Genomic DNA, 21,589 nt, shown 5'->3' on the forward strand with positions numbered 1-21,589 from the left:
TTTCGTTCCACTGTATATTACACAAGTTACACAGAGGAATGACGATAAAAACCACTTGAACTTGACTGACAGCTTTTGAGACTCGGTGTCCCGCACTGCCCTTTGTGCTGGGGGGGTGGCAACGTCAAGGCCTTGTGACTGTGTGTGTCGCCAGTTGTACGACCTGTTTCTGTTCAGTCCTCCTGTTGTCACACCCAATGGTTTATCAGACCTATTGACCACAAATTGACATGTCATAATAGCTGACTAATTATAAGCAGGTAAATCAGTGTAAGTAGCCAAACATTGTCAGTCGCTTCGGAGAAAACACACACACGCACATTGACTGAAGCTGCTTGTCCCAAGCGGGGTCGCGGCGAACCGGAGCCTAACCCGGCAACGCAGGGCGCAAGGTTGGAGGGGGAGGAGAAACACCCAGGGTGGGGCGCCAGTCCATCGCAAGGCACCCCAACCGGGACTCGAACCTCAGGCCCCCCAGAGAGCAGGACCCGGGCCAAACCCACTGCGCCACCGCGGCCCCCCTGCTTTGGAGAAAAGCGTCAGCTAAATGAGTAAATGTAAATGTATTTGCATTATTGTTTTATAGTAAAAGTTTAAATTAGTTTCAGTTTAGAAGTACTACCTGAGATTTCAGTATAATTAAAAGAGGATTTGAATATGCCTAAGCATTTGTAAACTCGAAAGTGGAGAAGTATGTGGAGGAATAAAGATATGACAGCGTATGTATTGGTTTTATAGGGTCAGCATCATCAAGATCTCCTTCAAAAGGAAAAAATTCTTCATACATTTGAAAGAGAAACATGTAAGTAGTTCCCCCCCCCCCACGTGAGAGTCAGATGGACTGCAGAGGGCCTATTTTAATGTGGGGAAAACTCCCCCTCATGAAAATAAAACATCTGTCTGAGATCCTAAAGGCTTTATTGACACTGACACATTTTATGGAAGACTTCCCACAAAATAAGGATACGTTTGCACTATTTCAGGGCATTTTTTAATTTTTGTTCTTATAGCCTCTATGATGTGATGTTTGCAGGGCAATGAAGGTTGTGTGTAAAGAGGCTGTAAATACAGAGCTGTATGTATGTTAATTACAGCTTGTTGCCATGCTGTGTAGAGTTATAAACTGTATCAGTGCTGGTCGTGATCTTGGTCAAAGGACGACATTTCGTCTTTGTGAAGCACTCATGTAATGGTGTGCTCCGACAGTACTGTTCACATATGGTCTCATGTGTTTTAGCATAATAAAAGTGCAAAGTGCAGTGAAAAGGTGAAATAAATGTTGGAAACATTGGAAGGACATGTAGGAAGGCTCTGGCCAAGCACACACAGGTCTGTCCTCAGATCCCCGTTATCTGCTGGACACACTGAATTTACAGAATACAGCTCTTGGACAGAGGGTGTAGGGTAACCTGAGCATTTCCATGGGTGCACGACATAACGTTAGAAAAAAACAAAAAGTGCAAAATTTATCTACACACCCCGACATTTCTTTCAAATGTCATTGTGAATGTCTTATTTCTTATATCATTTCATGTATTATATCTCAACAAAATAATGATGTAATCTGGAGTGATATTTAGCCAAAAAAAAAAAAAAAAAAAAAAAACAGCAAAATACACACATTTTCAGAACCGCTTGTCCCATACGGGGTCGCGGAGCCAACCCGGTAACACAGGGCGTAAGGCCGGAGGGGGAGGGGACACACCCAGGACGGGACGCCAGTCTGTCGCAAGGCACCCCAAGCGGGACTCGAACCCCAGACCCACCGGAGAGCAGGGCCCGGTCCAACCCACTGCGCCACTGCACCCCCATACAGCAAAATTCATTTTTAGTAAATATTCTTTAGGTTTAAAAAAGCATAAATTACTTTAATCAAGGTACAGACATTTCAGTTATATGGGAAAAGAGTTCACATAGATTCGTTGTTTTTTTTCCCCCATCAGAATGTCACCTGATAGGCAGAAACTAGCACTGCAGTTCAGAGTGCATTTTTAATGTGATTTTTTTTTTTTTTTTTTTAAGTTATTTTTGTGTCATTAAGCATAGTTTTTAAGATAAAGTGTCTACATGCCCTTTAAGTGTTCTTGTTGGTAGATGGGTTAATGAGATTTGAAGTGCCAACTCTGACATTGCTGCCATGTGCAACTGCTGTTGTGCCGCCGCAGAGAGAGTGCCGGGACTGCACCATCTCCTTCACCATGCTCAACTACAGGGCCTGCAAGAACTTGTGGAGGTCCTGCGTGGAGCACCATACCTTCTTCCAGGCTGACACCTCTCTACCACGAGACAAGAAGGTCCTACTGCAACACTGGACCCTCAAATCTAAAACCCCTGCAAAGTGAGCTGGAACTCTTCCTTTTTGCTCATATCTTTATATGGTTGATTTTATTACCACAGTGTACCTGATTTTTTTTTTTCTTTTTTTTTCTCTCTCTTCAATCTATATACACTTTAACAACTATATTGATTCACCTTGTTTAAAAAAAAAAAAAAAAATTCGAATTATTTTAAGTGTCACACAAGCTTTTAAATAAGATTTAAAAATGATTAAAAATGATTCCAAGTTAGGGTTGTTGTTGTTATGCAGTTATAGCAATTATTGACATTATTATTATGCTCTATATTGAGATGTCTTTCCTTATTCACAATAATGGTATTGGGTGTATTACCCAGCAATGGACTGGTTTCCCATCCAGACTGTACACCCCCCATGCTTCTGGGATGGACTTCAGTTTACTGTGACCCTGCTCAGGACAAGCAGCTATTGAAATTGGATGAATGGTATTGGGTGCACGTGATATCTGTACACTGTAATTAGAAAACGTGCATGGGACATTCGGCATAGAGGTCCAGTCCATTGCCTTGTACTGGAAGGATCCAGATTTGAATCCCCCCTTCCTTTCTAATAACCTTGTGCAAGGTCTTTACCCTGAATTGATGCTGTAAAGATTACCCAACTCTATAAATGGGGAAAAAAGCTGTTAGTGGTTTACAGCACAAGCCTAACAAGGTGTCAACTAACAACATTTATTTAAAGCACATATACAAATATGTATACGTCATATATATGTATACATATTTGTGTAATAATAAGACATATATAAATATGTAAATTCAGAGCAGATGTTTTTCATTCCTGGGAGGTCCGGTGGCACAGTGGGTTTGGCCTGGGCCGGCTGTGTGGTGGATCTGGAATTTGAGTCCTGCTTGGGGTGCCTTCCGGCGGATTGGCATCCCATGCTGGATCCGTCCCCTCCCCCCTCCAGCCCTGCACCCTGTGTTGCCGGGTTAGGCTCCGGTTCGCCGTGACCCCGCCTGGGACAAGCAGTTGTAGACATTGTGTGCATGTTTTTCAGTCCCATATGATATTGACTTAGGCTTGTCAATGTGTTCAGTTGGCACCGAGTAAGTGGAAAATGTCCTTTTGCTCTTTTTAATGTGTCTCTTATGCTCAGTACTGTGCAGAACCCCCGAGTTACACATATGTCCTGACTTTACTTTGGCTTCAGGACCTTGAACAGCCAGATCATGCGAAGGGTCATGGGTGGCATGGCATGGAAGACAGTGCTTAGGAGGTCACTGTCAGGAGAGCACCTAGAGACCAAGAGTCTTCCGTCCCGCTCGCCGCCAACCACACCCAGCTGGTGAGAGTTACACGGATGAAGCTCTTTCTTGCATCCAGTTCACTTGATCTTCTATTTAACTCCCAGCTCTGATGTGGCTTTTTCATGATGCTTGTTTTGGAGGTTCGTGTCCTTCCATTATATTTTGAAGACACTGCGAGAAGTGAGACCTTTGTCATCCTACTGTTTCTACAGCAAGGCTGTTGCGATGAACAAGTATTTTTCTCACTTGAGTGGTTGAATGGCTTCTGTAGGAGGAGCCCCCGCCTGAGGCACAATATCCGCAAGCCCCGTCCCTCATCCATGGACAACCTGGCCAGTGAGATGAGTTATATCACGGAGAGTGAGGATGTCTTCTACACTTACCGGCGCTCCATAGCTGGGAGTGGAAGTGACAGTGATGCTGCAGGAGACCTTACTGCCACTCAGATGTAAGTCTAGCAAACAAAATTGTGTCCAGCACCGGAATTTCTGCTTTTGAACTTTCGGAGCGCAGGCACTTTGCCCTCTGTTCGTGTATGTGTTTAAAAAAAAAAAAAAAAAAAAAAAAAGAGATATATATTTTATATATATATAAATATAAATAAAATATATATTAGTCTTCCCACACCTTGCAAAGGTAATTAGTTCCTGTAGAACTGTTTATAATGTGAATTCTCCTACATCAAAGATGTAATTACCATCAGTTTCAATGGTAATTGGTGTATGATATAGTGGTATATGACCAAATACCATTAGAGTAGACACAGTTACTTCAGTAGTTATACTATTATGTTGTTTAGGACTTTTACGAGTATTGTAATGTTTCTTACCACACTTTATGTGTGACAGATGACCAGTAAAAGCAAATACCACGAGTATGATTTCTCCGTTTACATTTCTGTGTTGGAGAAAAAAAATTTTCAAACCACTTATGTCACTAGACTGTGTGAAAATATTTCAAGCCTAATAGATTTAACAATTCAAATTCAAAACGTGGATCGTATAACATGTGCTGTATCTCTTTTTGTGCCAGTGTTGCAAAAGCAGAAACTAAGTATATCAGTAGCCGAGTATCTGAAGCTAATTTGTTCCTGAAAATCAATTCCTAAGGCAACTGCCTGTTTACCAGAAAAACTATTCCTATTATTTCTTATCAGAAACCAGCACTAATCTTGTCTCAGATCACCTAAAATAGCCCAGAACATACCCAACTAAAACGTTATTCTAAACTTTGTAAAGATTTTCTTTGTCAAATGAGTTGCCATCAAGATGCATAATGTGCTACCATCAGAGTGGTTCGATGTAAATGAAGTTTGTCTGTTATGTATGTTCTGAATCGTGAAAATACTGTCACAGCTTTTTTTTTGTTAGCTCTTAGAGGACTTATAGGAGCCCTACATTAAATACAGTGGCATCCATCCATTATCTACAATAACTGCTTGTCCTAATGCAGGGTTGCAGTGGTCTGGAGTCTGTCCAAGAGTCATAGGGCAGTGTCCACCCTAGATGGAGCACCAGTCAGTCCCAGGACAATTTCACTCAGTTGCAAAGGGCAAAGTAGGGGTTACCAGAACACCTGAAACCAATGTCTTTTACTGTGGGATGGAAAAAGAGTAGACCAAGCCGGATATAAATCCATGTCCAAATGCACAGACCAGGAGCTATGAGGCACCAGTGCTGCCTACCCTAAAAAACATGTTGGAGTCAAAAGTGGAAATGCAGAACAACACCCTATAGGCATGGTTTTTAAGAGCTGTAGTGAGGACATTTCATACGATTTATGTAGATGGTTTTGGTCATAACTGTGTGCAGTTCCATGTCATGTAACATAAATTCTGGGGAGACAACTAGGTAATGTATAGAATTTGGAGATACAGTATTGGACTACATTCAGCTGTACTAGAATAAAACATTTTCTTTGCGCAACATCCACTTTTTTACGGCATGAATATTTGTTAAATTGCAATATGCCAAAATTAATACCTCTGTAATTTCATCAGTAGACATTTATTACAGCTCTAATGATTTTGGAAACCAGGAAAGGTTTAATAATTTACATATGCTGAATATGACTGATTTGTAATTATATTTTATGTGTTAATGACAGTGAGTTAGTGAGTGTCAGTCGTAAATTGCATGAAATTATTTTTTTTAATGATGTTATTAATAGAAACAAAACGGCACTGTTAGAGGCTCTTTAATAGTTTATTCATCTAAAATTCTTTTGTCATATAGCAAAGTATTTTAAAATGTCATATTTGTTTAATTTTCAAAATATACCGCTTCATAATGCATCAGTCAGTAAAGTAAATGCTCATAGAGACTCCATATTTAACAGAAATAGATTTTTGGAACTATTAAAAAAGGCATCTGGAGAATTCGGAGGATAATTTATCCCATTCATACTGAAGCATTTCTGTGGCAACGGGAAAACAACTTGGTTGTACTGTATTGGAACTGTAAAAATGTACTGAATGTATCGCAATATTCCACAGCTAACATGTAAACTTGCTCCTGCATCCCAGCAGAATCAAACTAAATGAGTTTGTTGTAACCTTACCATCTGCACACACATTGTGGCTTAGGTTTTTACCTATGGAGTCGATGCTTTGTTTATAATGAACCCATAGCAGTGTTGTGACTCAAGACTGTGTCTCCAGCTGTTTTCTTCATTGCTGTGTTTGAATACATATATCCAGTGGATCCGCAAAGTGTCGGGAGTTAAAAATTGCCATTGTTTTAGCTCATGATATTGTGTGTCTTTTTGTATTATTATTTCATGTTTAACACGTATGAATAATTTAAGACCAGGGCGAATTAGATGTCAGTGTTTATATCGTTTCTCACCATTCTGGCCCTTAATATCTTTCCTCCGTCAAGCAGCCTGGCCATAAAATTCATTGCCCCACCGCTCATTATAAATATGTTAATATATGTATTTGTGATTTTCTAGTTAACTTAATGTATTACAGATCTGTAGTGAATCGGTTCTCCTCGAGGATGTTTGCAGTGTGTGCGCAGAGATTGTCCTGTAGATGGAGTATCCAGCCCCCACAGGCTTCTCATTATTCACTGTAATGGAAGCCCTGCAGCCTTCCTTGCTTGTTCTGTTTACCTTGGCAACACCCCAAGTGTTCACAGCCGAAAATCTATCTGGATCTGCACTGGAGACCATGCAGCAGGTGCACCTTCTCCCACATCCTGAAAGACGACCTGTGAACAGGTCAGACGGACGATGTTAACAACAAATCGAGCCAATATGCATTCAGATTATGGGTACGGAACACAGCTCCACAGTGTGCTGCTGTCATTTGCAGTACAATACCCTCTTCTAATTTTGTCTGCGCCTAATACTAAATATAACTCCTTTTTCTGGTATGTTCTTAGTTTAGATCCTTTTGGGTTTTGAAGTAAATTACTTGGACTTGATGTAGTTTCTAAGTGAATTTGATTTCAAATTTAGATTCCTTTGTCTCATGTGGAAATGTTTTTAAATAGCTTCTGGGATCTCTTGGCAAAGAGAAGTGAGGAAAACTGGGATAAAATTAATTTTGGTTCAAGGTCCACAATGTTTAGTTTTTTTCCCTTTTTATTTTCACCTCTATTATTTCTTTTTAAAGGAATTGCCCTGAAGGCCATCACGAAAAAGATGTGTCACCTGACATCCAGCATACCATCAACTTGTCTGAGCCAAGCAGTTGGGACCCAACAAAGCCCATACAGCCAGTACAGGTGTCACACATCCCGAGTGAACTCGATTACCAGCTCCCGGAGAATGAACCTTCCCCAAAGGAAAAGAAGTCTGACCGGGATTCATATTACTTTGACAGGGTCAGTACTTACAATACAAACACGATGCCTTGTGAAAATATTCCATCCCTTGACCGCTGCACTCATTTTACTGAATCATAGGTGGTACATTGAAGTTTCACTGTCTGTGCTATTTTATTTTAAAGCACATAAACTCAGAATGTTTAATTCCTTTAAGATGATGATGTTTTTGTGTCACTGCGTGAGAAGAGCGCTCTGTAAAATAAATTGAATTGAATTCGAGAGAATTCTTTCAAAATTGAAATACGTTGTTTGTAAGGGTCTGAATACTTATTGAAGGCAGTGTATATCTCCAGGGCTTGACCGTTATTTTAGCTATTTCTCAGAGTACCTCAACAAAGTGATCGTTACCTAGCTTTCGCAGTATTGTGTCTGAAGGTGCAGCATGTAGAAGTTGTAATTTTACTGGAATAAGGTTGGTACACCAAAAACAGTATCACTGCAGCAGTGATATATTGCATTAATTATAAACAGTCCTGGCACCATTGTGACTTCCCAGTACTGTTACAGTTCAGTGCTCACAGTAGTAATAATACAGGATCAGTAGAAAGTACCTACAGGTTCCCAGGAGAATTTATTGCCTACTGGTAAAGGAGTATAAGATTCTGTATAAAGCTTGTTAAACATTTAATGAATTGAAAATTAGCTATAATTTTTCATCAACCACTCATCCTAGGCAGGAGCACTTTCTTCCAGATCAGAAACGGAGGGTGTGACACAAGGAGCACCATGGATGGAATGCCAGTCTGTCGCAGAACTTGAGCTTTCTTACCTGTTGTTAACTTGAAATGTGCAACATTTGTCAGTATCTAGTCACTTTCAGTTTGCTTTATTATCTTTACAGATAACTTAATGTAAAAATATAGACATAATTTGATTTATTCAGTGGGTTGGTAACGTCAAAGTCTTGGCTGTAGCTTTATTACAAATATACGATAAGACTTATTTGAACATTAACTCTGAGCCCTATTCTGTTTGGATGGCCTTTATGGCCAACTAATGGTGGGGTGCAGAAAGGAAAGTGAAGTTTGCTTGACAACACACAAACTCTTGAGATTAGTGGGGGAAAAAAATAGATTTAATTATCTTCAAAAATGCAGTGACTCTAGCATTTATAACACAAGAACCCAGTGTATTATTTTTTCCCTTTTTTAGGATTAGTTTTATTGGAAACCATATGAGAAGTGAGAAGAAACCAAGTTATTCTACTGGTAATTGCTGTTTGCCCCATTCTGTTTTCCCAGAATGAGGAGGTGGAAGGGGACCTGTTGCTTGTGCGAATAGCCCCTGACAAGGATGGCAAGTTTGGGTTCAATGTAAAAGTGAGTGTGATTTCAGCCTGACATCCTCTTTGTTTATCATAATAATGTGTGCACAGTAATATGCAAATTTCTCAGAGGTCAGTAAAGTGAAGTTTTCCACTATTATTGCAAGCTAAATGAATGGTCTTATTCATCCATCAAGGTCTTATTGTTGTAAATGCTGTCATTTTAGATGTGTTGTAATGATCTTCTGTGGTCGTGAAATACAAGGATTTACTTTTTCACTAATAATAATGTGCTGCAGTTCTTCGACCTCCATAATAGCTTCCATTTGACGGTACTTTAAACTGTGAAAGCACTACTGCAAATTGAATGCTTAAAGCTTTTATAAGGTTAAACTGTTATGCCCCCTATTTGTCTTAATTGCTGTGTTAGTCACTCTACATACTGTATGTTGTTATTTTGTACTTGATTCTGATTTTGTTAACCCTTAATGCTTTTGCACCCCAAAGTACTGTTCATCTGATATGAGTTGCCTGTGCTTTGATGGTCAATGTGTTCCCTAGGGTGGTGTTGACCAAAAGATGCCTCTGGTGATATCACATGTGAGCCCAGACTCCCCGGTAAGGGCACCGTGCCAACTCTGACAAAACCAAACTAATTTCCTCAAGTCTGTGTAAATCGCTTTGCACTCCTGTAATTTGTTAAACTTGTTAAATTGTTTTCAGGTCTAGGTAAGTAGAAACAGGGTCTGCTGGATAAGGCTGGCTGGATTACACATGCATTTTTTCTTTCTGTAGGACTTGCAAGCTATTTAATGATATTTTTCACATCGGGCAAAAGTCTACACCTAATGCCATTGAATCCACTGCGGTTTGCTTTGCAGGCTGGAAAGTGCAACCCCCAGCTGAAGGAAGGAGACCACATTGTGTTGATCAATGGACGGGACATATCTGAGCACACCCATGACCAGGTGGTGATGTTCATTAAAGCAAGCCGTGAGTCCCACACGAAGGAACTTGCTCTGCTGATCCGACGCAAAGGTAATGGGGGGCACCTTGGCTTTATGACTTTTTGAACGTATGCATTCCTTTCCATATGTTACTATACTCAGGTGGATCTTTGGGCTGTATGCGAATATTTTGAACCAAAAACAAAGGTTACAGGAAGTAAACACTTTCTGGCTATGGCTACTTCTATAAATTGTTAGGAAGGTGTTTAGGAAAGTTCATGTGCAGATATCATATGCATGTAGCTACTGTTCCTTAATAACCTTTACATGCCACTTTTGGTGTACTGTGTGCTACTGCAGGAGTTTGTTTGCGAGTAGAGCCTCAAGATAAATGCAACAGTGGCTTCACGCTGCCGGGAGACACCCTCCTTCTAGAAAGTGAACAATATGGCGGGAGCCTGGAGACCTCTATGGCACATCTGAAGAGGGGCCTCCAAACTGGAACTCTTCTCATTCAGTTCGAGGTCAGGAAACGAACGGCGTCATTTGGCCCAGCCTGGATGTCAAGGCATAGTGCATCTTTCAACATAAACGTAACTGCTGTTGCTTATAGTCAGTGGGTTTATATGGGGCAAGTCTGAGATGCACCAAATAAAAGTACCGTAAAATCTCAATATAATGAACACCTGTAATCTGAAGTCATGCCGTAATGTAAGAATCGAAACGATTACGCGTAGGTTTACTTCAGGGTCAGTCGCATGAAATATGCATATTTTTAAATTGTAAATTGTGTTGTTTCTGCCTTGCCACCATGTTGCAGCCATGTGGGGCTCACATGGACAACAACACAGAGCTCTCTCTTTGGAAGGCTTTTTTTTTTTTTTTTTTTTTTTTCCTTCTGTATATAGTGTGCACCTAGATTTAAAAGTAATGCGTAAACAAACCTGAGCAGCATATTCAGCTTTTTTTTTTTTTTTAAAAAACCTTCCTCAATAACAAGTGGCTGTGTTCCTTCAGAAATACAGCTGTCTTAAGTGGTCACCTGTCACAGTGTTCATAGTGCTAAAGGCTGCTGATGACCCAATGAATTATTAACTGTAATTGTTCATGTTGTTTGGTGTTTTATGCGTAGTAATATTGGTATGTATAAATTGGATAGTTTATGTGAAAAATTAAAGTGCCTTTGTCAAAGGGATCACCTAGACCCCTCTTCAAATTTGACAGAAGTTTTCAGAACTCTGTGTCCTTATCCACCACATTACCTGCTGTGCTAAATAGGATGAGGGTGGAACAAGACGATGCCATGGCAGGGGTTCTCTTTCGAGTTAACTAAAATATTATCTAGACATGTCTAAGGCCATTTGAATTCGTTTTGCATAATGATTCCTCAAATTACAGAAGAACCAGTTTTCCTGGAACATCTAGAAATATTTCAGATGTATGAGCTTAAGATATTTGTGCAAAATGTCAAATTGATGATCAGTTATCATATTTTCATATTTTTCCTTTTTTGTAGCAACTCTACAGGAAAAAACCTGGGATGTCCATGCATACTGCAAGATTGTCTCAGAATATGGAAAAGAATAGATACAAAGATGTATTGCCATGTAAGACTGCTGTGGCTGTTGCAGTTCTCTCCAGCTGCATAGTTGTAAATCTGTGTGCTTGTTAAATCTATAGGGAAGTTGCACAATGACTTTTATTTGTCCCCAAAAACAAGTCACTCTGATAGAAGATGTTGTTTCCACTGAACATTACCTAGCAAAATTATATGTTTTTAATGTCGCTGCATCTGACTCATTACATATAATGTCTGTCAAAACTCCTTATGCATTTTAAGTAAGGGCGCGATTGTCATCTCTGTCATCTCTTTCAGATGATGCCACCAGAGTGGTGTTGGAAAATAACGACGATGATTACCTTAATGCCAGTCACGTTAAGGTAGTTAATATTTTTATCTACATCAGTATGAGCAATGGGACAAGTTGGACTGTGCTTTTAATAGGCAATGTGCACAAGAACATAAGTAGAAACTTTGTATTTCTGCTCATGTTTTAAAAAAAAAAAAAAAAAAAAAAAAAAAAAAAAACTCAGGTTCCATATTTTTATGTATGGCTTTGTAGGGTATTGGTACAGCTGATAGACGTGTGTTTTTACAAAGCATAGCACGTGTTATCTTGCCATATTCATTAGTGGTGTTTCCAGTACATTTGTTGTATTATTGATTTGTCTGACAAGGGCAAACTAAACTTTTTAGCAGGATGAAAAACCACACACTATACACCAGAATATGAAATACATTTGTTTCCAGCCAGTATTACAATGATGAATACTCTGCAGGATAAAATGCTTAGCTGTAGTTCCACTAAAGTTTCTTAGGTTCTCCATATACAGCACATGCATACAGTACAGGCATACAGAAGACAAGCAGAGTTTTGCATATGATTTATGTGACTACTAGACTGCTAGTCAGGTATGGCACTGGGCTTTTTTTCAGTTTTTCATGAAAGGTCTTCCAAACGCCATGGTAGATGTAATGTTGCTCTGTGCTGCAGATGGAGGTACCTGCTGCTGAAGTAGCAAACCACTACTTGGCAAGTCAGGGGCCCCTGCCTCACACCTGCAGCCACTTCTGGCAGGCTGTCTGGGAGCAGCAAGTGCACATCATCATCATGCTCACCACCCTGACGGAGCGGGGCCGGGTTGGTACACCATTGCCTTACACGTGCCTTACTTGAGCAGACTATTGAGGTGTTCCACTGCATTCCAAAAAGCGTATGTGATTATACAGTGGTCTTATAGCAAATACATAGCCAGTTCCCCTACCTGCATGGACACTCTGGGTTATGCATGACGAGGAACATATACGATTGTCCCTGTAAAAGACAAACAGCAGTGTTCCCGAGAGGTGGCTGAAGGTTTACCCAAGGACATCGGCTCCCTCGGTGAGAGCACCATAGTCTGGAATCTGGCTTGTCGGTTGCTAGGAAACAGCAACGGACTGGCCAAACAATAACCCAAGTGCTTTAATTTCATGTAGAGCCTGCTGAAATGACAACAAATTGAACTTTATCCTGGCCCCTGCTTTTACAGACCCACACCATCATTACGCAGACATTTGATTCTCTTTGTTTTTTCATTCACTTAACATGGGACACCAGACTTTTTTGTATTCAAGCTCGCGTTTTCTAGCTTTCTGCGGTTAGGATTGGGATAAGTTTGTGCTTAACGGATGTGACACCCCCTCCACCCAATAGAGCGTTTGTGACAGAAATTGATGACCTTCTGGATATTTTGGGCAGGTGGAAAAAGCCTCCCCTATACATTATATGTCTGTATTCTGTCCATTTTTATGTTCTGGTCAAATACAAGTTTACTGATGGGTTGGGCAAATGATGGAGATGAGCTATAGTAACTGTAAAATGCCCAGCTTTATAAATATGTAAAATGTAAGGAATTCTGGACAGAGTTTGGATTAAAATGTTGGAGTAGTTTGAAGTAGTAGTATAACTTCCAGCAAAATGAACTACCAAAAAAAGCTTTTATGCATCTCACACACGCATATGCACAAATACGTATGAACTGGCCATTCATTTTGCTGTTAAGTTATATTACTGCCAATCCTCATTTAAAACAGAATTTGAGGTGATTGGGTGCCACATTTACAACATAATGTCTGTTAAGTAAAGAACTGTTTTATTGCCTTCAAACACAGAAAGTTTTATATTATTAGTCTTATATTATTACAAAACTGTAAGAGGTGCCAAGGTTTACTTTTATGTACAGTGCGTTGAGGTGTAAGTATGTGGCCTCCTGGGTGGAAACTAAAAAAAAAGAACCATAGGGCACCTTGAAATTCACACCGGAAATACATATGTTATGAAATGGACATATGAGTATCTTGTGTGTTTGTGAGAGTGTTCCTTTTCAGAAATACCAGTGTAATCACTCCTGATCTAAAGTGTATGATACTAGGTAACATTATTTCAAACTGTATTGCTGTTGGTACTGTGACCTTTTGTGTATATGCGTGATGTAGTTATGAGATCATATTCAGTAATTTGCATATTATTTGTAATAAAATCTCATGTAATCAGCTGCTACTTGTTGCCATGTAAAAGATTAGCTACCCAGGCCTATTTCGCTAATCTGAGGGATAACACGGTCCTCAGTGGTGCTGTTATTGCTGACTTAGTAATTGTATTATGCTGCATGTTAAGAAGGACCCACCATTGTGAGTTGGGACGGGGAGAGAGTACAGTACCACTGTTACTCAGTTATTTATTGGGGAGCTTAGCCAGTTTTTTGTGATACCCACATATACACCCCTTGGAACTGAACGGAATTATATTCTATATTTCAGCCCAAATGCCACCAGTACTGGCCAGACCCCCCGGAGCTGCTCAAGTACGGCACTCTGCAGGTGCGCTGCCACTCAGAAGAGTGCAACCTGGCGTACGTCTCTCGGGAACTCGTGCTAACCAACACTGAGGTAGGGGCACACGGGCCGCACATAATTAGACACTCACGGATACCGCAACTAGGGTATTTCTTGATAAGATGTTAATGGATGTGACCCCATGTGTTCCCTGTAAGTCCTCCCTGGAAATGCAGCAAATTACACCTTTACTCTAAAGTATTGTCGTGTAAGGAAATGCATATTTACATGCACGGTCCTCAGTCACGTAAACAACCATTTTAGATGATACCGAACAGTCTTACGCTGGTGTAAGCTGCACGGACTTAAGTGAACAACAGGAGTAAATATAAGAAGGGTTCATACGCATGCTCTTATGTTGTTTGTCGCTCCAGGCATTCTTATAACTGAGGCATGCTATCACTAAATTTAATGAATCTATGCCATCTGAGACCGCACATGTTGAATAAGGCTACTGAGGGAGCCTGGAGCAGGGAGAGGGAACTATTGGGGAAGGTGCTCTTGTCCTGCATTGGGTGCAAGTACTGTGCTATGGGTTTTCGTTGCCATATCTCCCTGAGTTCTGTCCTCACTCTCAGGCGACAGTCTCCGTGTCCCCTTCACTGTTGGTAAGACAAGGTGAAATAGTCAGTTATTAGCCCCAATTCTGTCAAAGTCCCTCCTCCTTGCCCCACCCCCCCACCATCTCTTGCAGCATGGGCATTCAACAATAATGTATTTTTTAAATATTTTATTTCACCTCCATGCAAGAAACTGATTTTTTTTTTGTTCCTGTCTACAGTGCTTTACAGTAATATTTGTTCTACACAGTATCACTGTGTGCAGTAAAACAACTATCCCTGAAAAAACACTAAATGCTGCACTTTGTCCTTTCTGTGTCATTGTTTCCCATAAAACAAGAGTTTGGTTTCTCGCAGCATTTCATGCTTGGACTAAATAGGATGAATGCAGAGCCTTTTCTAGAGGAAGGTTTTAAATGTTATATGTTAAATTATTGCAACTGCACTGAAAATAAAACATTTTTACATTCATCTACTTCTACCACAACTAGTTAGGTTTGTGAGGAGTGGTGACTTGTGACACATTTAATTGTCTGAATATTGAAATGCATATACAAGTTACTGCTTTTCTCTTCCTATACCTTACTTCCTAAACCTCCACATTGAATAGGAAAAAAATGTTTTATGGAAAAAGGTGAATGCAGCTACAGCTGTTGGATCTGGAGGTATCACCGATGGTGCATACAAATGAAACTGGAAGATGAGGAGAAGGGACTGCAGGCCCATGTATAACTAAAATGTTTTAAGGGAGAGCCCAGCATCCCATGATATTCAGTTTCTCTGGAAGGGAACAATTAATATTAGCATGTTGGCATAGCAGAACACACATTATTAGCAAAATAGCGTACTTGTCTTCTAATTCCTCCTTTTCCTCTGTCTTTTTAGTTTCCTGTTGCTGTTGCTATGGCAATCATTCTTGGTGTGCTGAGTCATAAGCCAGTTTTGTGCTTTCTTTAAGAGTGTATAATTGAACAGTAAGAAGGTTGACTGCTGTGCCTCTGAAAGTGGTTGACCCTTCTGTTCTGGAGCTCTTCAAATCACAGAAGGTCATCCTCTCAATTCATACAGGGTATGCAAAAAGTGTCCCTCGTAAGACTCCAGAGCACGGAGCATTCATCCGAAATTTGAAGACTTGACATAATGCTCCCTTATGGTAGTAACACACACATACCCTGAACATAATAGTCACAGAGTGACGAGGTACTTTTCTTGCTAAGCAAATACTGCATTTCATTGACAAATATTACTTTGCTTTATTGATCAGAAGGGTTTTGCTGATATTTTAAGTAGGCACACAGCCTATCTTATTGCGCAGTCTGGAGCATAAAGCTAGCATGTGTATGGTAGCAGTGTTGTATGATGCTGTATTTGGAACTTCAGTCTGGCATCTGTTGCAGAATAACTTATGAACGTTGTATTCATCAATGACAGTATGTCCTCTTCTATTCGAAACTCAGCCCTCATATAATTCCAACGGCTTATGAAATTTTTTTTTTCCCATCATACATAGGACTTTTTATTCAACACAAGCTATTTGCCCATTTTGCAGTTATTTTACTTCCATGATGACAATTTAATTCTTAACAACAGCATAATATTATAAGACAATTTAAAAATAATTGTTTTTGTTAGGAATATTATATATTGCCATACGTTTAAAAAAAAAAAAAAAAAAACTTTTTGTTTTTGTATTTTAATTAATTTTACATGATATATTTTTTGGGGGACCACGGTGGTGCAGCGGGTTTGGCCAGGTGCTGCTCTCTGGTGGGTCTGGGGTTCGAGTCCTGCTTGGGTCGCCTTGTGGCAGGCTGGCATCCCGTTCTCGGTGTGTCCCCTCCCCCTCCAGCCTTATGCCCTGTGTTTCCCGGTTAGGCTCTAGCTCGCTGCGACCCCGCTTGGGAGCCTGTGTGTGCGAGATATATTTTTTGTGCTAACCATTTATTTTGTTTGTGTAAGAAATATTACTACTTCGATCCCCTCACAGCGATAATTCATTTAACAGGGTCCTTTCATAGAATGAACTAACCCCAATATGTGATGTATGGATGTAAGTGTATCTATTTTATTGTAATTATTACATCAATACCATTTGTCTAGCTGGGTCATTATTTTACAGAAAGAAAGGGTTCAATACGTAAAAATTTTACGTTCTACAATGCGCACGCACACACGCAGAGTCTACAAGCGCTTGTCCCCGAGCGGGGTCGTGGCGAGCTGGAGCCTAACCTGGCAGCACAGGAGGGCAAGAGGGGGAGGGGACACACCCTGGATGGGACACCAGTCCATCACAAGGCACCTCAAGCAGGACTCGAACCCCACAGCATGTCCCGGCTAAACCTGCTGCACCGCTGCACTCCCCATTCTACAGTGGAACCGTCAAATTAATTTTTTATTTATTTATTTAATTTAACCAACCTCTAATGTAACAGGTGATGTAATGTAAGTATCCAGCAATCCATACCGTGACATAGAAAGATTGTAATTATGGAGTCCAGTAGCAAGTGTGACTTGATAGTTACTGGAGTGTGGGTGGAACCAGTCTCCATACAGTTGCTAAGCAGTCAGGTTATGTGTTCTCAGCAGCTACCCAGTTGTTAGAACACCGATTTACTCCTACTGATTGAAGTGTTTAAACTGATCAAGTAGGTTTCAAGTGATTATAGCGACCATCAAATCAGAATCCAACCACACATCAAAACAGAGTCGTTCTAGAATTTAAAATATTCAGTCTGCGCAGTTCCTTCTCTACAGCCTAAGGCAACTTCCTGTGACCTTGACAGATGTTTGTGATGCACTGGTCTTCACAAATCTCATAAAATATTCACTTTGTTATTCAGAAGCATTCCTAATTAAGTCATCATTCTTAACAATCAAATAATATGCCTATCCAGTTCATCTGCTGTTGTACATTTGTTTGATTTTCAAGGAGTATGATGATGTTTGCAAGCAAAACAGGAGGTAAATACTCCTGATAGCCACTTCAGTGTCATGCTTTTTTTCCTCTTTTCTTTTGGAAAGGAGCACTGTTTCTAAGCCAGGCTGCCATGTCCTTTTATTACAATAACATGCTGCAATTGCATAGTGATGTACAACTGGACCCGCTTTCTTCCAAGTTTCCACGCCTACACACAAATGCACACACAAAGAAGAACACCCTCTCTCACACCTATCCTCTGACAAAAGCGCATCCGTACAAACACATACACAGGCCCGTGGATAAAGTAAACACACATCCGCAAAAGTAGACTCTGAGACACCCTTGGACGTAAACACATACATGCACACGCTACGAGCACACCCAAGTTCTAAAATTGCTGAAGCTTGACTCCATCTGTTCTATGCCCTAACCTCTCCTGGCTAGGGCCCATCCAAGAGTGTGGAAAGCAGGACACCAGACGGCAGCTCCAGCAGGGCGCAGGAAGCCCAGGCATTCTGTCCACTACCCAACAGTTTATCTCATCAGAGCGCCTAAAGAGCTTCCTGTTTTCCTTCATAGAAACTCAGAAATAGGGAGATTAATTTGAAAAAAGTCATTAGCTGACTCACAGCAATCTAATGTTGCAATGTGTGACACACAAGTATTCTTATGTACAGTCTTCACCCTCTTTACAAAGATAATTTGTTCCTGAAAAACCCTTCACAGGGTTGGGTTTTTTTTTTTTTTTTTTTTTTAAAAGAATTTGTTCTTGAGCCTCAGAACTCACGCCCATTTATGCTAAAATATAACCAAGGTCCATTAAAATGGACACAGTAAGTTCAATAACTAACATTAATTATGAACACAAGAGTGTAGTTTCCCTTCAATAATGACTGTAATACTGTATCGCTGTGTACTGGTGCTCATTCATCACTTTCGGAGCTATTTGGTACTGTTCACTAAAAGGTCACAGATACATATTATATTACATTTTTATGTAATAATTCAGTCTTTAATGCAAAAACCAAACAGAGTAAAGGCAACAGGAATCAATGAAAACAACGCAAATGAAGTGACGCTCCGTGAACAAGGTTTGAACAGTCCAAACGGGGCCATGAGCACTGAGACAGTAAGAGATGAAACTAACAAGAACTAGTGGAGGTTTAAGAACTTAATGCTGTCACTAGATGTGAAATCCAAATTTGTTCCTCACAAATGCGAAGAAACTCTCCTTAGTGAAATTTTCATAACATGAATAGTGATACCTCGGAGTATGACTGTAGTCAAAATTTAAATGTACTGAAGTAGCTCTGTGATTAGGCCAACTTCTGTAGCATAACATAATGAATATGTGTGAGAAAATAAATGTGCTATTGTTTGAATATTAATAATTCATTAGAGGAAAAAATGGGCTGTTTTGGGTAGTTGGTAATCTGGGAGTTGTGGTACTCTGAACATTCCTTAAATTTTGTAGTATTATTAAATACTACAAAATATTGGGCGGCACGGTGCCACAGCGAGCAGCACTGCTGTCTCTCAGCACCTGGGTGGTGCAAGAGGACGTGGGTTCGATCCCTGGTCAGTCTGTGTGGAGTTTGCTTGTTCTCCCCGTGTCTGCGTTGGTTTCCTCCCACAGTCCAACGACATACTGTTCAGGTTCCTCCATAGTGTGTGAGTTACAGAGAGAGTGTGTTCCACTGGTGTACGGATGAGTGACCCATTGTAAGTAGTGTATCTAGCGGTGTAAGTCAACTTGGTGAATAAGGTGTGTGGGCTAATAACACTACATAGAGTTCATTGGAAGTCGCTTTGGAGAAAAGCATCTGCTAAATAAATAAATGTAAATATACTTCTAATTAAAATACTGATTTTTGCTCCATGATAACAAAAGCTTTGTCAGAATGTGAAATGCAAACACGGGACTCGTTACATTTCTCATGCTGTTAAGATATCTGTATGTGGGTGAGCAATGCAACTATTGTTGACTGGAAGATTGCAGAAATTAATATTAAAATGTGATTAATTTGTGTGAACCTGCTGTTACTTGAGGGCTAAATCCTTTAGGAAAATTTCATACTTATAATGAAAGCTTTTCATAGGGATTTTACAAAATAATCTGTGTAGTAATCAGTATAGAAATATTAGCAATAGTTCCACTCTTTGACAACAGCTTCAGTCCTTCAGGACAGTAGTATATGTTCTGTACTGCATGTGATGGGTTATTGTATCATTTAAATCTAGCAGAAAAGTAGTTCCTTGAGGAACGAAGGATGCTGAAATATGCCACGTATGTACTTCAGAATATTCTTAAAAAAGGTTAATTGACATTTACTTTTTTTCAATACAGGGGTTCATGAAACCATTGAAATACATTTAGCTGAATATGAATTGGGAGACATTATTATCTTGAACTATGAGGGCAGCATGAAGAAATTGTTTCTGTAATAGGATGGACCTTGTCCTTTGAAATGGCATCATTTTGTAACCATGCTAAATGATGGTTGGACCAAGATAACCGCTGTGAGAATGAAGCACAAACAATTTGGAGGGAAAAAGTATGTGAACCCGAATAGCTACTGAAATGTGACCTCATCAAGTCATAGTAATGAAGCGAGTGATATTACATACACTTCCTCATCTTTATCGAACATACAGTTGAAATACTCAAGGTCAAGGATGCGGACCTCTAGCAAAGGGCATAGTTGCAAAACGAGTGGACACATGAAATGGGGAAAAAAGCTTCCACGCTGCAGTCCTACCACAAATACCAGTGTTTTGAAGCTCTGTGATGCTGCATCTGTCAAGAAAAGGACATGTTGGTCCAGTTAATTGTAAACTTGTGATTGCTTTACCAGTGTGGCTTGTTTGGTATGTTTTGTTATGATTTTCAGCAGGGTTGAAAGTGCTGAATATTTTAGCAGTCTTTGTGACCAAAGCACCTGAGAAGCGTCAACTATGTCGCATCTCTCAAACTTGGCTGTCTCGTCCATCTCCATGCTGATTGTCTTTAACAGGCAAAATATGATGGGAATTGAGTCCTTTTGCACTTGGCCTTTCAAGAAGTATAACATTTTAAACCTTGTTCTATGAATGACTTCAAGATTTCTTTTTGATGGACACATCCCTTGCAGACGGGGGAAGAGCGTGCAGTTAGCCATCTGCAGTACGTGGCGTGGCCAGACCACGGTGTGCCTGATGACCCCTCGGATTTCTTGGACTTTGTGACCTGTGTGCAGCAGAAGCTGGTTGACGCCAAGCCTCTGATGGTCCACTGCAGGTAAGGTTACAGGGAAGGAAGCAACATTTTGTACAAGGTTTTCATGCAAAAACACTCCCATGTTTCCAGTTAATCCCATTAATATGTTTTGTATATAGTTTTTCATGGAGAAAGCATTGCTGAAGTCCAAATGTATGAGGAAAAGAATACATGAGCACGTTCCCATTTATGCACATGATAGAATTTAGCTCTTGAAGACAGATTCAATTCCTCAATAGACCTTTTTAATCTGTCTTCAACACTTCCTCCCCTGCAGTGCTGGGATTGGGCGAACTGGTGTATTTATCACCATGGAAACCGCAATGAAGCTAATTGAGAAGGGCCAACCTGTGTACCCCCTGGATCTTGTGAGGAGATTGCGAGACCAGAGAGCCATGATGGTGCAGACATCGGTGAAGTATAAATTGTGATAACTACCATGTTGCAGATATCACAATGTGCAGATAATCAACCCCAGTCTTCACAGACCTTACAGCTATAACATCACATGTGTGGTGATGAACAGCTCATCTTGGGTTCCTCTACAGGGCTTTAGAGTGGTTTTTAGCCATAGTTGTTCATGCTTCAGACCTGCAAGACAGTTATGAGATCAAACCAGCAAAGGTGTTTTGGTGGTAACACTGTTTTCCTTTCTACAAACTGAATCACCAACAAAGTCAGCTTCTTTTTTTTTTTTTTTTTTTTTAAAACAAGTAGCTAAAGAGCAAAATGATACAAAACAGTAGTGGTGCATACTGATTTGCT

General features: G+C 40.2%; 1 protein-coding gene across 5 annotated transcripts in view; it reads left to right on the forward strand.

Annotated features, from left to right (window-relative positions):
• The window catches only part of ptpn3 (protein tyrosine phosphatase non-receptor type 3), a 44,821-nt gene that overhangs the window by 21,400 nt on the left and 1,832 nt on the right, over nucleotides 1-21,589 (forward strand). For all 5 annotated transcript variants that reach the window (XM_018757207.2, XM_018757204.2, XM_018757208.2 and 2 more), the window contains exons 11-25: nucleotides 739-802; nucleotides 2,166-2,338; nucleotides 3,510-3,644; nucleotides 3,878-4,054; nucleotides 7,226-7,436; nucleotides 8,681-8,758; nucleotides 9,265-9,321; nucleotides 9,585-9,741; nucleotides 10,011-10,174; nucleotides 11,167-11,257; nucleotides 11,527-11,591; nucleotides 12,206-12,352; nucleotides 14,014-14,142; nucleotides 20,700-20,845; nucleotides 21,102-21,237. In XM_018757207.2, coding sequence (XP_018612723.1) covers nucleotides 739-802; nucleotides 2,166-2,338; nucleotides 3,510-3,644; nucleotides 3,878-4,054; nucleotides 7,226-7,436; nucleotides 8,681-8,758; nucleotides 9,265-9,321; nucleotides 9,585-9,741; nucleotides 10,011-10,174; nucleotides 11,167-11,257; nucleotides 11,527-11,591; nucleotides 12,206-12,352; nucleotides 14,014-14,142; nucleotides 20,700-20,845; nucleotides 21,102-21,237 — 1,930 coding nt within the window. The remainder of the gene's footprint in view (nucleotides 1-738; nucleotides 803-2,165; nucleotides 2,339-3,509; nucleotides 3,645-3,877; nucleotides 4,055-7,225; nucleotides 7,437-8,680; nucleotides 8,759-9,264; nucleotides 9,322-9,584; nucleotides 9,742-10,010; nucleotides 10,175-11,166; nucleotides 11,258-11,526; nucleotides 11,592-12,205; nucleotides 12,353-14,013; nucleotides 14,143-20,699; nucleotides 20,846-21,101; nucleotides 21,238-21,589) is intronic.

This window comes from Scleropages formosus, chromosome 8, assembly GCF_900964775.1.
Source record: "Scleropages formosus chromosome 8, fSclFor1.1, whole genome shotgun sequence".
In the NCBI taxonomy this organism is placed as follows: Eukaryota; Metazoa; Chordata; class Actinopteri; order Osteoglossiformes; family Osteoglossidae; genus Scleropages; species Scleropages formosus.